The sequence below is a fragment of the Plectrocnemia conspersa genome, unplaced genomic scaffold (assembly GCF_051122295.1).
Source record: "Plectrocnemia conspersa isolate PC_06_02 unplaced genomic scaffold, ASM5112229v1 ptg000010l, whole genome shotgun sequence".
Taxonomy (NCBI): domain Eukaryota; kingdom Metazoa; phylum Arthropoda; class Insecta; order Trichoptera; family Polycentropodidae; genus Plectrocnemia; species Plectrocnemia conspersa.
Genome location: NW_028277174.1, coordinates 5630379 through 5650266, shown reverse-complemented (window position 1 = coordinate 5650266; position 19888 = coordinate 5630379). Strand labels below are relative to the sequence as shown.

At 31.2% G+C, this 19888-nt stretch overlaps 1 protein-coding gene across 2 annotated transcripts; it reads right to left on the bottom strand.

Moving 5' to 3' along the window:
- Nucleotides 1–1594: 1594 nt before the first annotated feature.
- LOC148230444 (uncharacterized) lies at nucleotides 1595–2362 on the bottom strand. 2 transcript variants are annotated; one of them, XM_088194656.1, is made up of 2 exons: nucleotides 2203–2362; nucleotides 1595–1991 (listed from the first exon to the last, which is right to left on the bottom strand). In XM_088194656.1, exons 1-2 carry the CDS (start codon nucleotides 2335–2337, stop codon nucleotides 1836–1838), a joined length of 291 nt encoding a protein of 96 aa, XP_088050782.1. In that variant the 5' UTR covers nucleotides 2338–2362; the 3' UTR covers nucleotides 1595–1835. The 2 variants fall into 2 exon arrangements, with proteins under 2 accessions (XP_088050782.1, XP_088050783.1); XM_088194657.1 differs by having other exon boundaries at nucleotides 2245–2362.
- Nucleotides 2363–19888: the final 17526 nt, after the last annotated feature.

The window sequence follows — 19888 nt, the reverse complement described above, 5'->3', positions numbered from 1 at the left end:
GCAGAATGTGAACAAATTGAAGATATTCAAAAGCAATCAATAGAGGAGATAGAAGGCAACAATGAAATACGATTGGATTTTTCTTGAGATATCGCTTTATGGCCAGTGGTTGTATCTGATAAAATGGTAGAGTATTTTTTAATTAATAAACCGTGCAATATTGTAAATATAAAGTCACTAAAAGTAAAATATAAGGACAGAAATATTTCAATGAATAATTTTTAAGTTTAAACAGTCCTAAAAAATTTAGCGAATGTTTAAACTAATTTTGGAAACTAGTAAATATTTTTGCATAGTAATACTAATTTTATGACGGGGTATAACGAGTGGAAAAATTCAAATCACATGTTAAAGGAACATGAGCATTCAAAGATCATTTAAAAAAAATATGATCAATAGCTGGGCGCGTTGATTATAAATTAATCTAACTTAATAAGAATCGCAGCCAAGGTAAAATGATTATATAGTTAGGTTTTGGTATTTCGGAGACATGACAATGGTGTGGACTCTAATAGAAAATTATAGTTAGCTCTATTTGATGAAATCATTAAAAATATATAATATCGGATCTGGGAATGTGAATTATTTATTTCACTTATTTTATGTTGGTTCTTAAGATTTTTTTATAATTGAAAGTCAAAAATATTTAGAAAAACAAATCATAAAAATATTGAATCATTTTTCTTTAGATTTAAATTATTGTCGCGGTCAAACTTATGACAATGCATATGACCGGTAAATATAATGGTTTGCAATCGAGAACTAAAAGCTTAAATGAAGCTGCAATTTTTATTACGTGTTCGATTTATACCCTTAATTTAGTTGGAATTGTATTGCGGAGGTTTGTTTAGAAATAGTATTTTATTTCGATTTTGTTCAAAACATTTGTTTTTTTTCTTCATCCATATATCGGTCGAATCTATTGATTAATAGTTCTAGCAATTGGGAACACAAACATATAAAAGGACAATCAAATTCGTTTTTAAAATCAGTAGACATAAATGAAAAACCAGTAGCGAAAATTCTCGTGGTATTGTTAATACAAAGTTGTTTATTACGTTTCTGACAAAAAGGAACTTTACCATATTTTATGCATGATATATAATACAATATAAAAATATCTGTTCTAATTAAAAAATATTTCATGTGTAATGGGGTGGTGGTTTGGAACTGATTCTGAATACAGTAGACTAAATTAGGGACGTGTAGTGAGGGGTCTAGAAAATACTCATACATTTTTTTGCAATACGTACGTATGAGTCAGGCGTATGTTGAGATATCCTCTCTTTTGCTCGCTCACACATAAAGTAACGGGAATTCAAATAGCACGTCTCCAATTTTCCATGTTACTGGGCAGTCTACTGTATTTGTGTATATATATATATATATATATATATATATATATATATATATATATATATATATATAAGGGCCCCTAATGAAGTCAATCTGCCACTGCTTACATATAAGCATTTGTGTATGTAGTATATGATATCCTGCTTTTATAAATTAAAATTGCTTCTATAAAAACAATCTATCGATTTAGAATGTATTAAATTAATTGTTCTCTTTAAAGAAGAATAAAAAGTCGAAGTTATAAATTAAACTGTTTATTTATATCCTAAACGCATAATTTTTTGGTTACGTGCATAATATCTTAGTCTTAATTAGATACCATATCAAAGTAATATTGTGTATATTGATATTAAAAAGTGTGATTTACTCATCACAAATAAATTATCTGAAGTTATCTAAACGTCCATAATACGATCGACGTCGTCGGGAATGAATTTTTGAGAATAAGTATTCGAATATCGATAAGTTTGTTATGATTATTATTTTTCCGAGCCGTCGACACCCGCTTGAGTCATGAGATCGGCGATGTTCTTTTCTAAGTCGTCGATTCGCGTGCCCATTCCGTCGATTCTGGTCAAAATTTCGTCGGACATGGTCTGGAACTTGTCCTGCATGTTTTGCAGCAGCGTTTGCACCTGAAATATGATATTGAAAATTTAAAAAAATAGTTGTAGGTTTAGGAGTGCGTAATAATATCGAAAAATGATGTGCGATTTATACTGTAAACTAACAATAGCGAAAGTATCGATAATCGTAAAATAATAACGGGTTAGTACGTGAACGTGAGGTTCGGTGCTAAACAAACTACTGAAGCGTTCGAAAATCTAAGGTTAGGTTTAAACTAACGTAGTGAGTGAGTTGTTGCATGTTCTTGGGGTCGTTGCTTACGGCGTAGCCCTTGTCGGGGTCCGGTTCGGGGCCGAGCCCCACGGGGACGGCGCCCCCGGACGCTCCAACACTCCCGCCGACGGACTCTGACATTTCTGACGATCGAAGCGACTCAAACGGTGGCCATTGCCATAGCGACCGCTCGCGTCGCCATGACACTTCTCCCCTGTTATATATAAAATAATTAATCAATATTCCAAATTGCATATAATTAATACGTTTCTAAAATTTAAAATATATTAAATATTTTAATTTTACGATCATAAAAAAATTAATTTTACTAAATAAAATTACTTGCAAATTAGGAGTTAAAATACAAAGTAAATATACATATATAAAATGCTTGATCAATATCAGCGTATCACCATAGTACGAGCCGGCACGGTCTTAAAATGTTGTAAATCAATACCACTGACGATTTATTATGTCCAATTTAATCTGTTGAATGTTAGTGCATTCTATAAAGTAAGCTTATTTGTTTATTTCTATTTTTGTAACGTAAAATAAACATATTATAATTTAATCGAAAATTTCGAAAAAGGCTAATCTCATTTTTTTTTCAAATTAGACTTTTTAGAGAAATTTTGAGGAGTGAAAAAATGTATGTAATACAGTAAAGTATTGCAGATACATTATTACACATTATTCTTAAAATAACACTTTAAAAACACATGCAATCTAAAGTAAAATTAAACATCATCATTCTTTTTTTGTTAAAAAAATTTCAGCCGTGAAAAAATTCCTCTCATTTTGTGTTAATGTTGGTTTAATCGACGACAAGACTGCAAATAGGCACTGTAAATTATTTGTTCTCTTGCCCGTTGATTAAAATATGTTGAATTATTTCTCCATCAATCCGCAAGATGTTAATTTTCTTACTTTAAGGCTGAAAGAAATTTTCAATTTCTTCAATGGATTCTAATAATTTAATAACATCGCGAGGGATTTTAGAATTCGTCGAGTCATTAAGTAATCTGCGAATAATTTCTTTCCCCATTTTATATATTTCTGCTTTTGAAGAATAACTAAATTTATTCTTTTTTTGACGGTGAAAAATTCTGAATTTCGAAAATATTTAATTAATTATATCAGTGTCTGGTTTCTTCGATTATATAATTTCTCTTCAATTGCCCGTTAAAATTTCAAATTTAGCTCAGAAGTGATATTTTCCAATCGCTTTAACAAACATTTTGGTTGTCAATAATAATCATGAGACAATTGTCAATAACAGCTGTTTCTAATTTATAAAAACAATATAAAAAAAATTTTGGGTTATCGAAAAATAAATAAAAAGAAAAAAATAAATTAAATCATTTTGCATTCTGCCGATTCCCAAGCGTAATTTCTTTTTGTTGGAGCGAGTTCTTAGATCACCAAAGCAAAGATAAATCCACCGGCCGGTTAGAGTAATAGAAAATCGCAAAAAATACTTTCGATTTTCCGTATGTATATTTTCAAACATCTGGCACGAACACCTTCAGAAGACTTCTTATTTGAGTGTCTTATTTTATTACTTAAGCAAAAACAAGGCGTGTTTGAGTGTTAAAAAATTGTAAACAATTATTTGTCATTCCAAGACCCTTATTAAAGTATGGTCATTGGGCATGAACCCGACTTTACTTATGTAGCGTTATAAAAAGGGCAGTAGTTGTAAACCTTTTAAAAATATTTATATAAAATATAAAATTTTTAAAAAAATTCTCGAGAAATGAGAATTCTCGATTTGACGTTTTTCTCGAGAAATTCTTGATTTTTTTTTATATAAACCGATATCCATGAGCTGAACAATCTCTTATCTGGTTTTTAAAGTGAAAAATATGATGCTTTGAAATAAATTAAAAAAGTGTGTCATTTCATCTTTTTCCAGGGGAGTTAGAGTTGCCCAGCCAGTTATTGCTTTTTTAGTATTAAAATTTCATTAAAATTCATAGTATTTCATTTAATGATATTATTTTTTTCGACAAATTCAAGGGGCGTCCTTATTTAGAATCCACGTCAAAAGCAATAAAATCGTGCCGTCACCGTCGCCGTGGAAACGCTCGGTTATCTAGCATTCATATTAAGACTTTTACAATAAGTGAGAATCGAATGAAGCTTATCCAAAGCAAATTTTGACCAATAGGAGAGCGCATAAAATAATTATTTCTTCTCAGAAGTCAAAAATCCACGTCAAAAGCAATAAAATCGTGCCGTCGCCGTCCCATTGCAACGCCGCCGACACGATTATATTGCTTTTGACGTGGATTAAATAGGGACTTCTGAGAAATGATAATTGTTTTTGCGCCCTCCTGTTGACCAAAATTCGGTTAGAATATATAATACTTTGGCCGATACTTTCATTTCAAAAGTCCATAGTAATATCGGTAAAGATAGCTACCATATTATTAAAACATAGTATAATATCGAAGTGCAAATAAGCTATAGAGAAGCGTTTGTTTGTACTTCTTCTTCCGCTTATTTTCTCCTGAGAGATGAGTTGGCTTAGATTGTATTTTTGACTTTACCTAATAAAAGTTCTAAATCTCTAATTAGTTTTAGAGATTTTATTATGTAAAGTTAGGTTTGGTTAATTCGTGTAGGTTAGGTTTGGGTCTGAACAATAAATGGACGTTTCGAAACTGTCAAATTTAGACAAACAAAGGGAGCATATGATTTCATTAGCGCCAATCAGTTAATTTATGTTTTCGTTTGTAGTAATATAACTTTACTGTAATATTTATACATCGTATATATTACTACGTATGGAAAATTAAAAATCAATTAATTTTATTAGCACCTGCCAGATTAATTATATATTAACTGGTGAAAATGTATTCCGCTATAATTTCGCTGGAATGACATATTTAAAAAAATATTTTCGGGATAGATTCGACTGCTTTTTACATTTTCATTGAGGGATAACCCGAAAATTTTTGGTTTAGTATCAGGAACGGCATTTCAGCTTTTCATGGGGAAGGGAGGGGGGCAAAATTTGGACAGTCAGTGGTCATATTTTTAATTTTCGATTTCATTACGATTTATAGTATTGCATTAAACGACGCATTTTTCTGACAAAATATGAGGGGAGAGGCGAGCAAGCTCCTTCCCAAAAAGATGTCCCTGACCGAAGGAAGCATTTTTGGTTAAAAAATTCCCATATAAACTTCTGCCGGGCAAGGAAAGCAATGTAACCCTTTTTGATCGACCGTCTTTACTTTATGACCTTTTATAAAGACAGGGAATCCGTATTTGTGCGAATACTCTGAAACACTTTTATTTGGGAAATATTGACATGTGTTTTTTTTTTTAATTTAAAAAAATAATAACATCGTAGTGAAGGAATGAGGTTTAACTAATTGACATTTGTTCCCTATTAATGAGTTTAAGGTTATGTGAGTATTTGTTTATTTTCCTATTTTTTCTTTGTTTTGTTTAATGTTTAAAATTCATATACCTTACATATTATAAATTACGCATATAAATGGGCTGCTTCAGAGTGATATCGTTTTAAAAATTAAAGATTAAAAGCAAATAATTTTTGCATATGGCAAGAGGTAATAATTCATTATTGAACTCTACTAAAAATGTATATGTTACTCGCGTGTTGCAAAAGTAAATCTGGTCTTGAGTGCAGCGTTTTTACATAATTTAAACTGGATTATGTATAATAAATTTTATTAATGTTAAGTGAAATTGCACGTATACTACGATTGTAGTAAAGCAAGTTGCAGGGCCGGCGTAAGGTTTTTACAATCTCGTCGAACTGGAGCAACATGCTTACACGCCACTTGCTAACACCTATATAAATAGCAATCGATTTTGCATAAATTTGTTGTAGGGAAATTTGCGAAATGAAACGGATGTATAAATAGTGATTTTATCTTTAAACTTAACACAGAAACAATAATTGAGGAATTCTCAGTTTGACACAGTAGGCACGTTGTCAGATAATGGTATTATGTAGAGCAGTATAATCAGCTCGATGTGATAGTTTCCTTGTGTAACTTTTCACTATTTTCCTCGGTAGCTAAAAAACGGTCACAATACCAGTTAAGCACCAAATGGCGCGGTGAATGTGAGTAAACCAAAGTGTTCAACGTTCAAAGTGGTCTATAATATAATCGACTATGAAGTAATTTGATACGGAAACCTTGGGCGTTGTTACCGACTGTTCTGCAGTTTAACGTCTCTCAAACATTTATAAATAACACAGTTGATATTTATTATAAATAATTGTGAACATCCATAGTATTTTGTAGATATATAGTCTTGGTCATAATAATGGAGCACCTTTTAAAATGATATGTTACTCTTTATAAGTGCATATATTGCCCAAAATACTTTAGTATGTAGTTTTAACCGTAATTCTAAGAACTATACAAAGGAAACTATCATTATTAATTGCTCACATGAGTTTTAAAAAGGGATTTCAGGTGTAATTGTTTAGTCTCGCTTAGGCTTTTAGAAATGAATAAGACTCGAAGGTTAGAGTGGGTCTGAAATCACCGAGATTGCGCTATGAAGATGTGGCGAAAGTCATTTGGTCGGATGAATCCAGCTTTAAGTTAAATTTTAGGAATAGTATTTTTAAAATAGTCATACTTTCTTTACATTTTTTTAGGTTTTTGTGACTTTTGGTGTAGCACACGTGGGTCGAAGAGTCGGAAAAGAATATCCAGCTGATTGCGTAGTACCCAAAGTCAAATATTGTAACGGAAGCGTTATGGTCTGTGTTGTATGGCAACAGCAGGTGTAGGAAACTTGTGTACTTGCGAGGGTGATATGAATAGTGACATTTATATTTCAATGTTGGAATCACATAATAGATTCTTACTAAAAAATATTTATTTTTCTATTTATATTTTCATGATTTTTAAGATATAACACATTTTTGGGGTGCCCCATTATTATGACCAAGCTGTATGTACTAATGCCATACTATGTCAAACGCGTTTTCGAAATATAATAAGAGCATTCCCATGTTTCATTCTCGAATGAAATAATTATTTTTTGAATTTTATTCTCGAATGTTAGTATTTTTTATTTATCTTTATTTTTTTAAACCTTGTATAGCTAAGTTAAAGATAAAACTGGCGTTTGGATTTGTCGTACTTTTGTAATATAGGATATATCAACACATTTCATTGATCCATAGATCATATAAGTATAATTAATCACAAAAATTCCCGATTGCTGCACAACCCCCAATTAAAACATTTTGAGGAGCGCTCTCTTGGAACCGATTGCGTCTCGTCGTTTACCCGGGGGCGTGCTCGACCCACATGTTGGGAGCTGCTGCAACGTGTAACGTGTGTTTCACGCTTTGCCAACCGGCGGCGGTGTCGACACAGTTTATAGTGTTTATACGGTATTTTGTGAAATGGTTCGCCTTTTCCGAACTGGGCACACTTGCTATCTATTTTTTTCTAAAAATAAATTTCTAGAACAGAATAAAAATCTGAAAAGAGGCACCGCCTAACCTTGGCGTCCGTTTTCTCACGGATAGAGTGGCTGTACAGAACTGCAAACCCGGTGACCCAACGTAAAATTATAGTAATCTTATCGGATCATGTGCATTATACGAAGCCCGATTAGTCTGCCATTTAACGCTTCTCAAATATCTCGGCGTGCTTTGAAATGCCTAGAAGATCGATAGTTTCTTTATAAGAGTAATTAAATTATTAATTTATAGTAGATCTTTATATAACATCCTGTATTTATAAAACACAACATTATTATGCTCATGCAAAATAATTATTTTGGTGAATTTTAAACAGTGTTTTTACATAATTATTTTTAACATCAGTTTTGACGCTTTAAGGAAGAAACTCTGAAAAAAAGTATATTTATAAAGTATAAACACATTTACCTAATAATATGTTTCTTATGGTTTTCGATAGTTATACTACTTATATTCAAGACCATCACCTATTTATTTTAATGTCTGGATAATTTGCTACTTATATTTTATCATAGACATTAATTTTAACCTTTGATCCTTTTTCACATTGAATCACGCGTATTTGTCCGTTTTGGCGTGTAATAAAACATTTTTGCCGTAAATACCAACAATAATGCTTACACACAGGTCGTTTCGTTTCTAATCGGCTCGATTTAGTTTCGCAATCGTAGCTCTTTCGCAATCGCACCAACTTATGTACGTTCAAAATAATTACTTCTATCTTAAACCCAACTGCCAAGACTATTGAACAATTAAATCCATCCTCAACTAAGCGATTTAACCCCAAGTTAAAGCTAACCTCTATACTCTCACGAATATTATTAAACAACACTTAAAGGACAATTATATTTGATTATTAACCAGTCATATCACAATCTAATCGTTATATTGCTGAACGATAAAAAGTATATAGGTATAGTTTACAATGCCAATACAGCTTTTATTTTTTTTTCTGTCCGCTCTAGGGCTGTCAGCTTTTCAATCGTTGACTGTCGATATCTTAAGAGATCATTATAGTTTTTTTATCCACTTTAACCGCGGCGTTTATGGAAGCGCAAGCAACTCGGTCGAGTGACTCAGCTGGAACCTGTCACTATGATAATTGCAAGAATGTCATAATCCACACTTGGGAAATCGTATCAAATAATTATAACGACAATAAAATATACTTTCAAATTAGAAAGAAATGTGTATATCATTCCCAGATTGGCCGGAGATAATAATGTTTATTTTTAAGCTGATCACTGAATTGCATATCTAGATCTCGGCTTGACTTAAATTCTATATCTAGATAGAATATAAATAAATTTGATTTAATATAATCAGCTGGTCAGTCGTGTACAATTATTATTAGGGAATAATTAATTAAATAATAAAAACGTATTTCGAATAATGTAAGTAATTTCTAATGAGAAACATACATATCCGCGTGTATCGTATTAAATTAGTTGACACGAAAATATACATGTATTAATCAGGCGTGTACTGTGAGATACATACGTGAGTTAAGTGACGAGAGTGAGTGAGAGATAAAGGCGTGCGTTACATGCGTTCCGCATGCCCTTATCTTTCACTCACTCTCGTCACGTAACACGCGAGCGAGCGAAAGGGAATGAATTTCACCGTACGCACTTGGTATTAATGCTTTTTATAATACATATATTTATGTTCTGTTCTGTTGCTATATTTTTTATTAATTCTGTATAAATAATATGATAGTTTAGTGACTGTCTTACTTTCTTTTTTAGTCCGAAATATGAGCTAGGTCTTATTATCGGGGGAGGGCTTACTTTTCACGTACAATAAGTAAATTTATATATTTTCGGTTAATAATAGGAATTTTACATTTATTTCAAATTTATTCGAATACAGTCATCTCATCTTCTTCTGGAACATCGTCATAACTAATCAAATTCTGAATTCCGTCTTGAATTTCAATCAAGTCCATTTTCTGTTGAATCATTGGTCCGAATCTCTCACGTCCTGCCATATAGCTATCCTTAAATGAGTATTTCTTGTCTAAGTAGCCTGTTCGAAGTGCATTGGAAACACAACAGTCTGTTATTTTATCCCATGAATTCTTTACCCATTTCACAACTTCTTGTAGACCAGGCAGTGGCGTAGCTATGGTGGGGCGGAGGGGGCGGGCCGCCCCGGGCGGCACTTGCTTGGGGGCGGCATATTCGCGATGGGATCGTCTAGTGTGGTTCTTAACCCTGAATGCACTAAAACATATATAAATCCACGAATAACAAGATCTTAATAATAACCAATTTATTATTTTAAGAAATGCTGATTTTATGACCCTGCAAAAAATATATGGGGGGGGGGCGGCAATTATAAGGATCGGCCTGGGCGGCACATACCCTAGCTACGCCACTGAGACCAGGTTTCACAAAATTCCTACTTTCTTGTCTCGAATCGTGTGAAGTTTATGAGTCCTTAATTTATTTTTCTTCGTATCAACACTGAAGTTTATCCGTTTCTCACTCATGTTTATAATTAAAAAAAAGTAAAAAAATTGTTTTTTTTTAAATGTTGGAAATAGCGAATTGTGCGAAAGTCGTACGTTCGAAAGTCGAGGGACTCCTGTAAATAGTGTGGCACTAGCAATAATCGCCACTTGTTGACGTTCACCTTATTTTAACTAGGGCTTATTTTTGGAGGATGTCTTATTTTCGGAAAAAGACGGTATATAATTTACTCTCTGCATCTCGTTGCTCTACCGTGCACACTTTGGTTGATTACCATTGTATTCTTTGCTTTCTGGTTACTATATTTATTGAATAATTATAATACGCAAAACACAATGTGGTTAATTATTATTGCTATGAATTTAAAAATGCCTATTAATTGTGAAACATAGTATTTGCTTATTATATTTCTTAGATTTTATTTTATATGTAATGGGTTTAGATTATATAAGGGAGTAAAGCGCAAATTGAGTATTGCTTACATTTATAATGTAGGATTGCTTAATTCATTTAGCAAACAAAAAATATATACATTGATTATTATGCGAACTGGGGTACGGCTGGACCCCAGATATGTAGCAAATTTTTTTATGAATAGTTATTTTTGACTTGGATATTTTATCGTCTATTTGGATTTATTTAGGTTTAAATATAAAGTAGCCATATTTTAATCATAATAAACATTTTTGTTATATTATTTTTGACGCCCTCACGCAACAATGCATACATCTCCACTTGTTCAGTTAAAATCTAAAATCAGTTTTTCCTTTTTTCATTTTAATTTAAAAATATTTTAGATTTTTCATATTGTAGAACGGGCAAGAAAACTTTCCAAAAGTGATGAAGACGTATCATTGTATAATTATTTTAAATAATTAAGTAGAAGTTGACATCACAATTTATGACCTTTATTATAAATATAAATTACTTTTGTTAGTTTTTAAAGATCAGTAAAGATGACGTCTTTTCGAGCAGAGAATATAAATCAAAATTTTAACCATTCAGTTATCTACCCATATAATTAAAGAAAAATATTTTTTAAATATTGACTTCAAAGGTTTCAGAATCCTTGATGGTACACAAACCCTCAATTTATATTCGGTATAGCTCTAGGGGTCATATGTTTGACATCTATATTATTCAGTTTAGTATATAAAGCTGGTTACTAAACATACTGGCATCTTAAATCATCGGTTCTATTTTGACGCGTGTAACACAATAACAGATCAATACATTCTACCGCTTAGTCAGAAGGCCAGCAATAAAGCTTCCAAAAATTTACACATCTTTCCATCTGACCTTTGGATTTTTAGTGTTATTGCCTTATTTAACGCGAACCGTATATGATCCACGCCTATCATTCTGAAATAGATCACGACGGAGCCTCACAATCGTAGCAATGGCAACGCCTACTCGGTATATCAATATGGCCCGAATGCGGCCTACATTGTCAGCTTTTGCGGCCCGATAATAATGTATTCATTCGTGAGCCCTGCTAGCTCAGTTCCGCTACTATAAATTGTGTCGATGATTTTTGCTCTCAGTGTTGATTTATTTCAATAACAAAGCATGTTTAAGCATTTCGTAAAAATACTAAATCAATTTATTGTTTATAACTGAGAATCATGGTGCGTGCGCACTGTAGCTGACGCGACGCCGTGATCTAAAATAGATAGGAACAGTTGCGTAATATTAACTAAATCTAAATATTACAATTTATTTTTTTAATTAAGGTTATTCTCGACCAACGATCAATGAACTTTTCTAAATATAAATATAAATTGCTTCTGTGCTTTGAATTAATATGTATTTTTTAAGTGTAACGAATCATTAAAAATCTATTGTGCTAATTGCAAGGTCGTTTCGTGATTGTTTTTAATAATCGCCCATAGTAAAGTTAATATACAAATAATTGTATGTAGCAAATCGAACGTCGAGGACGTTGAACGCTTGTAAAGGCTCTGTGAGCATTTCATTATTATGTGTATTATGTTAGCTCAGAAATCATAATATTATATAATGACTTACATAAGCCATTAAATATTTATTTGTAATACATTAAATCAGGAGTGGCAGTTTGTAATATAGTGAGGTCATTTAATTTGCTATTAGACAATATTTTAAGATATCATCACACGTTAAAGACACCATAAACAGTTATATTGAAATGTCTCAGTAAAACCAATTTTTTAAAAACCGTTTACGGCGAATTCTAGGGCAATGCAACTTTTTTTCATAATAATGTTATGTGGGTGAATGTTTTAATATTTATAGATATATTACCAGAGTATTATAATAAGTATTTATTGAGAAATAAAAATGTACATATATTTGATACTGTAAATAGAGAAAAATTGATGATAGTTAGCTATAAAAAAACGAGTACGGCCAGGGGAATAATGTAGCGGGTTCACTCAATAGAATAAAGAAATATTAAGAAATAAATATTTATTTATGTAAATATGTACAATTAAATGCAAAAATAATTGTTGCAGTGTAGTTTTTGATATAACATGCAGGGCATGTGTGTGGCTCATAAGAGTGGCTTAGTCCTAGAGTCTCCAATTCGAGTAGTCGAGTACTCGATACTCGAGTATTTTTGTCTATTTTTCAAGTACTTGATAATCGAGTATTTTGAAAATTACTCGATTAATACTCGAAATTAAAAAAAATTGAAATATTTCAGAAACAAAAATAACTTTAACTCGGTCCGGTAAAGGTTAACGTCTTGCTTTTATTTGGCGTTTATGCCCGAAGTCCCGAGTTAGAGCGGTTACTATCAGGTATAATTTTTTCATAGTTCTATAGTTGCATAGTTCCGGTCGTCGGCTATGTTAGTGGGTACGACGGAGAAATTTCTTTTCTGTTTTCTGTTCGACAGTCCCGACTTATCTAATTTATGGCGATGAACAATATGAAATATCAACAAAATTTTTTTTTAGGTTTTATGACTATGCAGTTGTAGCGTAAAGTGTTGTCAATTGTTTATACTGATCCCTCAGCTTAAAATATAAATCAAAACAATTGTGTGTTTTATAGGCATTTAAAGTAAAGTTAGTTCTTTGCGAACCGTTTAGCTCTAGAGTGAAAGGGATTCACCCAAATACATCTTCGAAGGATATAGATTTAAATTCTTCGCAATAATCAGAAGGAGTAGAATATTGTATATTGTTAAGAAAAAAAATCTATTCAAGAAGAATTACAAAATACTATTTTGTCAATAGTCGAAGGAAATAAGAGAAAAGCAGAGAAGGGAATGAAAGAAGAGAACATAAAAAGAGAGTTCAAAAAATTTTATATCTATAAAAAGCGAACAGATATAAATTAGAAGCCTTATCCAACGCGTTAATGACAATAAGTCCAACATCAACAGCAACGGAAAGGGTTTATTCCATAACGGGAATATTAAAACCAAAGGTTAGCAGTGCTATTAAATTCGAGACACTTTTTGCATTATTGTTTTTAAAAAGTATGTTCGTGAAGTTAAAATAATTGTAAAAATTAACATACTAAGTATTTTATTTATTTATTTATATGTGCACGTATTTGAATAATAGCTATTTTGGTACATTTGGTAAATACTCGAAAGTACTCGAGTACTCGAGTATTTTAAAATTTTAATATTCGATACTCGAGTAGTTGATGGCTCGAGTAATTGGAGACTCTACGTTAGTCCTCAATGTCAGACAGGCGACAAGTTCAATTGAGTAAGATCGGTTAAGCTTTATGAAATTGCACCTCACGGTCGTATAATGCCAACAATGAACGTTCTTTCTATGTCATTATATCCGAGATAAATTGATCCGATCTCTAGAATGACTCATTACGTTGCGAATTGCTAGAAATTTGTCAGCGTTGGTAGATGGATGAATTGGCGCATTAAGCTTTAAGCTCGTTAATCCCACGTTTAGCTGTCAAAACATTGTTCTGTTTGATAGATACGAATCAAGAGTTTCCTAATGCACAAATCGACACACGCCATTGTATGAGTTTGCATTGTTTTGATTGAATTGACAAGCTGAGAAAAAACGCTTTTTTAACAAATGTAAACATATTTGTTAATTGTGCGAAATTTAAAGATATAGGTATTTGGTTAGCCTGTCCTTGATTTACGTATAAATTTATAGTATTTATTGCAACACAAACAAAACTTTTTTCTTATTGAATCCACTGCAGTCCAATTCATTTAATCCTGTACCCGTTCCAGATGTTGGGACCACTACCAGAAAAAAAAAACACAAAAGAATGTTTCGCTCTATCCTAATAAATAGTATTTAATTAATTGTTCACTATTGTAATTCACACAACATATTTTTAATTGCGCGGAATTTATTGTTTATTTTTATTTCTATATATGAAACACTAAATATCTTTATGTATGTACATTACAATTACTTACATGTTTGGTTATATTTGTCGATCGTATGATATAAAATACTGCAAATATTATCATCAAGTCATTTAAAATGGCTTGAAAATATATTGGGCATGATATAGATGCATTTGGAATGTAGTGGTACAATGACAAAAATACCTTTTAATGCATTTTTAATACGCACATTTTCGCAACATTCAGTTTGGAGGAGATATATTGAAAAAAGGAAGAAATTGACGCCACGGCCGTGGTCTCGTTGTGCAACTAATTTGTCCGCGGATACACTTCCTCATGCTGCGTAACTCGAGTTGCGTCATACGTCACACGAGTGAGCCAATGCATCTTTGCAGCGGAACCTGCAATTTGGACAACTATTTGGGTCATCCAACACGGCTGAGTTGGCTGTGTCCCAATGCAGAATTCTTGCGATTAATTTGACTTTGATAGGTCGTTAGGGTTAGTAACAACATGTACATATATTTTGATCGTATGTAAATTTTGTTAAAAATGTTTAATGACTGTACATAACTATTTTATGAGCTTCTGGGTCTGTCATCTCTACTGATATTTCTGAATTAAGTTTTAGAATTAAATGTGCAAAAGTGGTAAATATTGTATTTGTTAATTTAACAACGAGGTAAACACAACCAACAACTAGGTAATGAGACAGCAGATTGAAATCAAATTTATTTTAATTGCTATAGCTTATAACCAATATATTTCACTGTGCATGATCTCATTTAATTAAAATATTCACCGCTGAAATTAGAAAAATCTATGAAAAACTAATCTCTGATGATCGATTGAAATTAAATTTATATAAAAATTACTAATTTTCATTTCCCAAACACAAAATTGAAAAACATAAACCCAGGTCTTTCGGGTATTATTCAATAAGCTGGTGATTATTTTCAGCAAGGTATTCTTGTTATATTTAAATGCTAACATATACTTAAATTACACAGTGACAAAGCGTTTATTAAAAAATATAATTTGCTTAATTAAACACTGTTAATGCTCGGTGACTTTCAGCTGCAAGATTTATAGTGTCTTAGAGAGTTACGATCACGTCCTTTATTCTAGCCCATTGAGGCCATGACGTCAGTGCTTGAGAACTCTCCTCTTGCACAAGACATCCAGCTTCTCAACGATCTTGCCAAACATAAATATGTTATGAGGAGCTGGTAAAAATGATGTGTGATGGTGCTCATATATTTAAAAGTACACTATAACTATTTTTTAAACGCTTAATTGTATTTAATATTGTTTGTTTAATGGTCATCATGACGCATTGGGAAAATTGTCATGTAGTGTTTTTTTGGTGCAAGCTTATTTGTTTAATTAAATTAAGGCACACAAAGTGTGAAATGGAGTAAGAAGGTGGAGGAGGTAAGGGGGGGGGGGAGAAATACTGTATTTTTTCCAGGGTCCTGTGGTACAACTGAGCAGAATTAAAAATATAATATACCATTCAAATCCTTTTTGAAAATTGTTCCTATATGCTCGGAAAGTATCTGAGGTGTAGTTTTATATTCTTGATGAGTGTTTGTAAATATAATTAATCTGTATTTAGCAGTTAAATGATTAAAATTCCTATGAATTTTCTATGGAAGCTGATAATCAAATTAATTTTTACCTGCATGCTTATTTATTATTTAAAATATACAATAATGCAAGTTTATTTATTAACATATAATGTTAAAATGATATGTTAGGCCCAACTTAGAAAACAATAGTAATTAAAGTTATACATTGATCTGAAAACTTACAAATAATCCAATCAAATTTTTGTATTATGCAAATTGTAAAGTATGAGTTGATTTTAATTATTAAAAAATATTATATGAGTATAAATGATTTTTGGCATTATATTGGATATAGCAATTAAATTATAATATTGTTTATTTTATATTTTTTACGTCTGTCATGGTTGAAAAACGTTGTTCACCTAAGAAGTTGTGTAATAATGAATTATTTTATGATTGCTTTTTCAGTATACTATTAAAATATATAATAAAGACATTACCCATAAATATTATTTACTAAGATAATGCAATTTTTGAGTATGGTAATAGTTTCAACCTCAATCCTTCGTTCCTAAAATATTTTTCTGCTAAATTTAACTGTTTTGCTTATTATTATGCCTTTGGTCGAAAACAAGTATTTTACTTCCATCATTATCGTATTTTATTTTTCACCATAAAATTTTATTAGTTTTCAAGTTTCAGTAATACCAAAAATAAATATTACAATATAATAAATAAATTTAAAAAAATCAATATTCTTGTAGTGTTTTGAGTTAGTGTACGTATTATGACATACAATTTGGAAGGCTTGGAAAACTAGTTATATAAAATACAACATTATTATTCCCATGCGTTATTACAAAAATACTTGCAGTTAATTAAGATTAATACTATTTATACTCTTTAATTTTTTAATCAATACAACACCATATTTCTAATAATAAATTTTAATGTTTTTACATGAATGTATGTATATATATTTTTTAAATATTTGCTTAATATTTTAAGCTAGATTTTAACCAGGACCACCTCATTCATACGGCTCGTTTATCAATATTATTAAAAAATAAATTAATAATAAAATTTCATTATATTTAGCACGGCTTCTACATTATCTCTTAATAAAACTGAAGAAATTAAAATGCAAAATAAACGATAAAAGAGCGTTTTATGAAAAATAGTCAAATATTTTTTGTTGAAAAAATTGTATTTTTGCAACAAAAAATAGGCGAGAAAAAAATTTCTATATTAAAAAACTTTCAACGTTTTAAAGCATTTTTTTGCAGTAAAGGCATTTTATTTAATTTCTTTCAAAATTTAATAAACTGCAAGTAATACACTATAGAAAATAAATATCAAATTTTATATGCGGCTCTTAACATATTTTTATCAGGCAATGCGGATCAAAATTTATAAAGGATTGAACACCCCTGATTTAACCCATTAAAAATGTATTGTTTTATAAGCGTTTAACTTCATGCTTTACACACGAAGGGCTGTTGAATTAAATAAATTTAAATGATATTTAATGAATTTATTTTAAATTGGGTTTTGCACTATTGAAATTAGTAATCCTGTGTTCAATTTTTGTTATTAATTTTATAAATATAAATCCTATTTATTCTAATGCAAAAAAAATGAAATTTATTCATCAGAAAATATCATGAAATTAGACTTTCTAAATAAATGTCTTCTTATATATTATTATTCTAAATCAATTACTTACAAAATGCGTTTAAAATATATGTATATGTATGAGAGATTTTTCTAAAATCACAATTACATATTATGTATGACAAGAAACGAAACTAGCAAATGACAAATGCTTCACAGGCATGGTTATGGCACATGTTAGCTGAGGTCATAGTTTTTAACGCATGCATTATGTACAATCGTAATATACATACATGTAAAGTTTGTAAAGCAACGCGTTGCCCTGATTTTAAAGCGCCTAATCAATTTTCCTCCGCGAATACGAAATAATAACGAATGCATTCTCGCGGCTTTTCCGACGTGAGATTTATGCGTTCGGTGGCGCATATCAATTTCGCCGGCACACACTGTACACATAACGGCTTTGGTACATACGCAAGGACGTCTCGGCAAGGAAAACACCCTCATTATCTGCGCGCGAAACGCATAAACCAGTCACGTCATTTGCATAGATTTCGAGCTCAGATTTTAACAAATGACCGACTTTAAGAAGGCATGCTTATGTAACTCGCTGGCGGTTTCCTGCTCGAATTTCCAGCGTACTAAAGGCGTAGGTGGTTTGTGTTTGTCTGTATGCACTTTATAATATAGTCGTACTTTGTACTTGCCCTCGTATCTGAGTTAAAAAAAATCATCACAAAATAATTATTATTATCTGTAAGTACGCTTATGACACCTTTCACATTTGTCTCGTTCGATTTTGCGCAATTTCACAATTTTATATTTGTAAATGAAAATTTGCGTTACACATATTATTATTGTTATACAATGTAATGAGCAATAAAAAAGTTTGTGGATTTTAATTTTTATATAAATATAGAACAATACCTATTCAAAAATGTGTTTCTTGATAATGCTATCATAATTACTTATATATGTATACATATTCGATTTTATCTTCTCTAAATGTTGCTGGCTAAAATGTTTTTTATCTGTCGATACAGTTGATTTTTAACCTGTTCCGCTCGTAAGATGCGTGAGACGCACCATCGCTTGGCTCTATATTACTCGTAAGGTGCGTCAGGCGCACCATTTCAATTAATGAAATATAACGTCGATTTTTAGGCATTTCCTGAGCATGTTTTGAATAGCGTTTTTGCAGTGTTGTAGACAAGAGTTTCAAGAAGCATATCTTATCAAAAAATATCATTTTTACTTGAATCAGGCTGGGGAGAGCTCATTTATCGTGATAAGTCGGGTTTTTTTTGATGACTAAATTTAAATGCAGATGTGCCGTAGATTTCTCCGAAGGCAATGGTTGGCAATCGTCCTTCATTAGACACGCGTCGGTGACGTTTTTATTGCCTATTGGGGTTTCGACAGAGTCTCGGGTGTCCATAATTTGTGTCTAAGTAAGAAAATAGTGATTAATAACTTTGTTTTAATTACTTATTTTTTCATTTTTTTAAATTTTATTGTGAATTTTTTTTTAAATTTTATTTTATCGCTGAATATAGTGATTGTAATGATAATATGTTTTGTAATGATAGTGATGGGGAGGATTTCATGTTTGATTTTTCATCTTCCAATGATGATAGTAAAGAAAGTAACGTCAAAATTAGGCATGTTGCCTTGAATCGAAGTTGGAATACAGGCAATTAAAATAATACCGAAAAAAACGATACCTCAAACAAATCGCACCACATCAGAAAATTGGAGAATAATAACTAGTAATGACAATGTACCTTAATAATAGCAATATTTCCACCAAGTGATAAATGTTCTGGGCCCCAAGTTTCCGCAAACTGTATACAACCAATTGATTATTTATAATTGTTTTACACAGATGAGTTAGTATACTAATAGAACTTGGGGATTTACGAAAAATTACAAAATAATATTTTTCCATATTTGTTTCCTTAATTTATAATAAATCAAAAGTTGAAGAAATGAGACCAATCAACATGCTACCGTGTATAGAAAAAATAATAGAAGAAGTAGTAATCAAACAATTAAAGGAATTTATTACTTCTCAAAACATAATATGTGAACAACAATCGGGATTCAGAGAAAAGCATTCCACTGAAACTGCATTACAAGTAGTGATAAATGATTGGCTGTTGGCTAAAGATACAAACAAAATCATTGGAGCAGTTTTCTTGGATTTTAAGAGAGC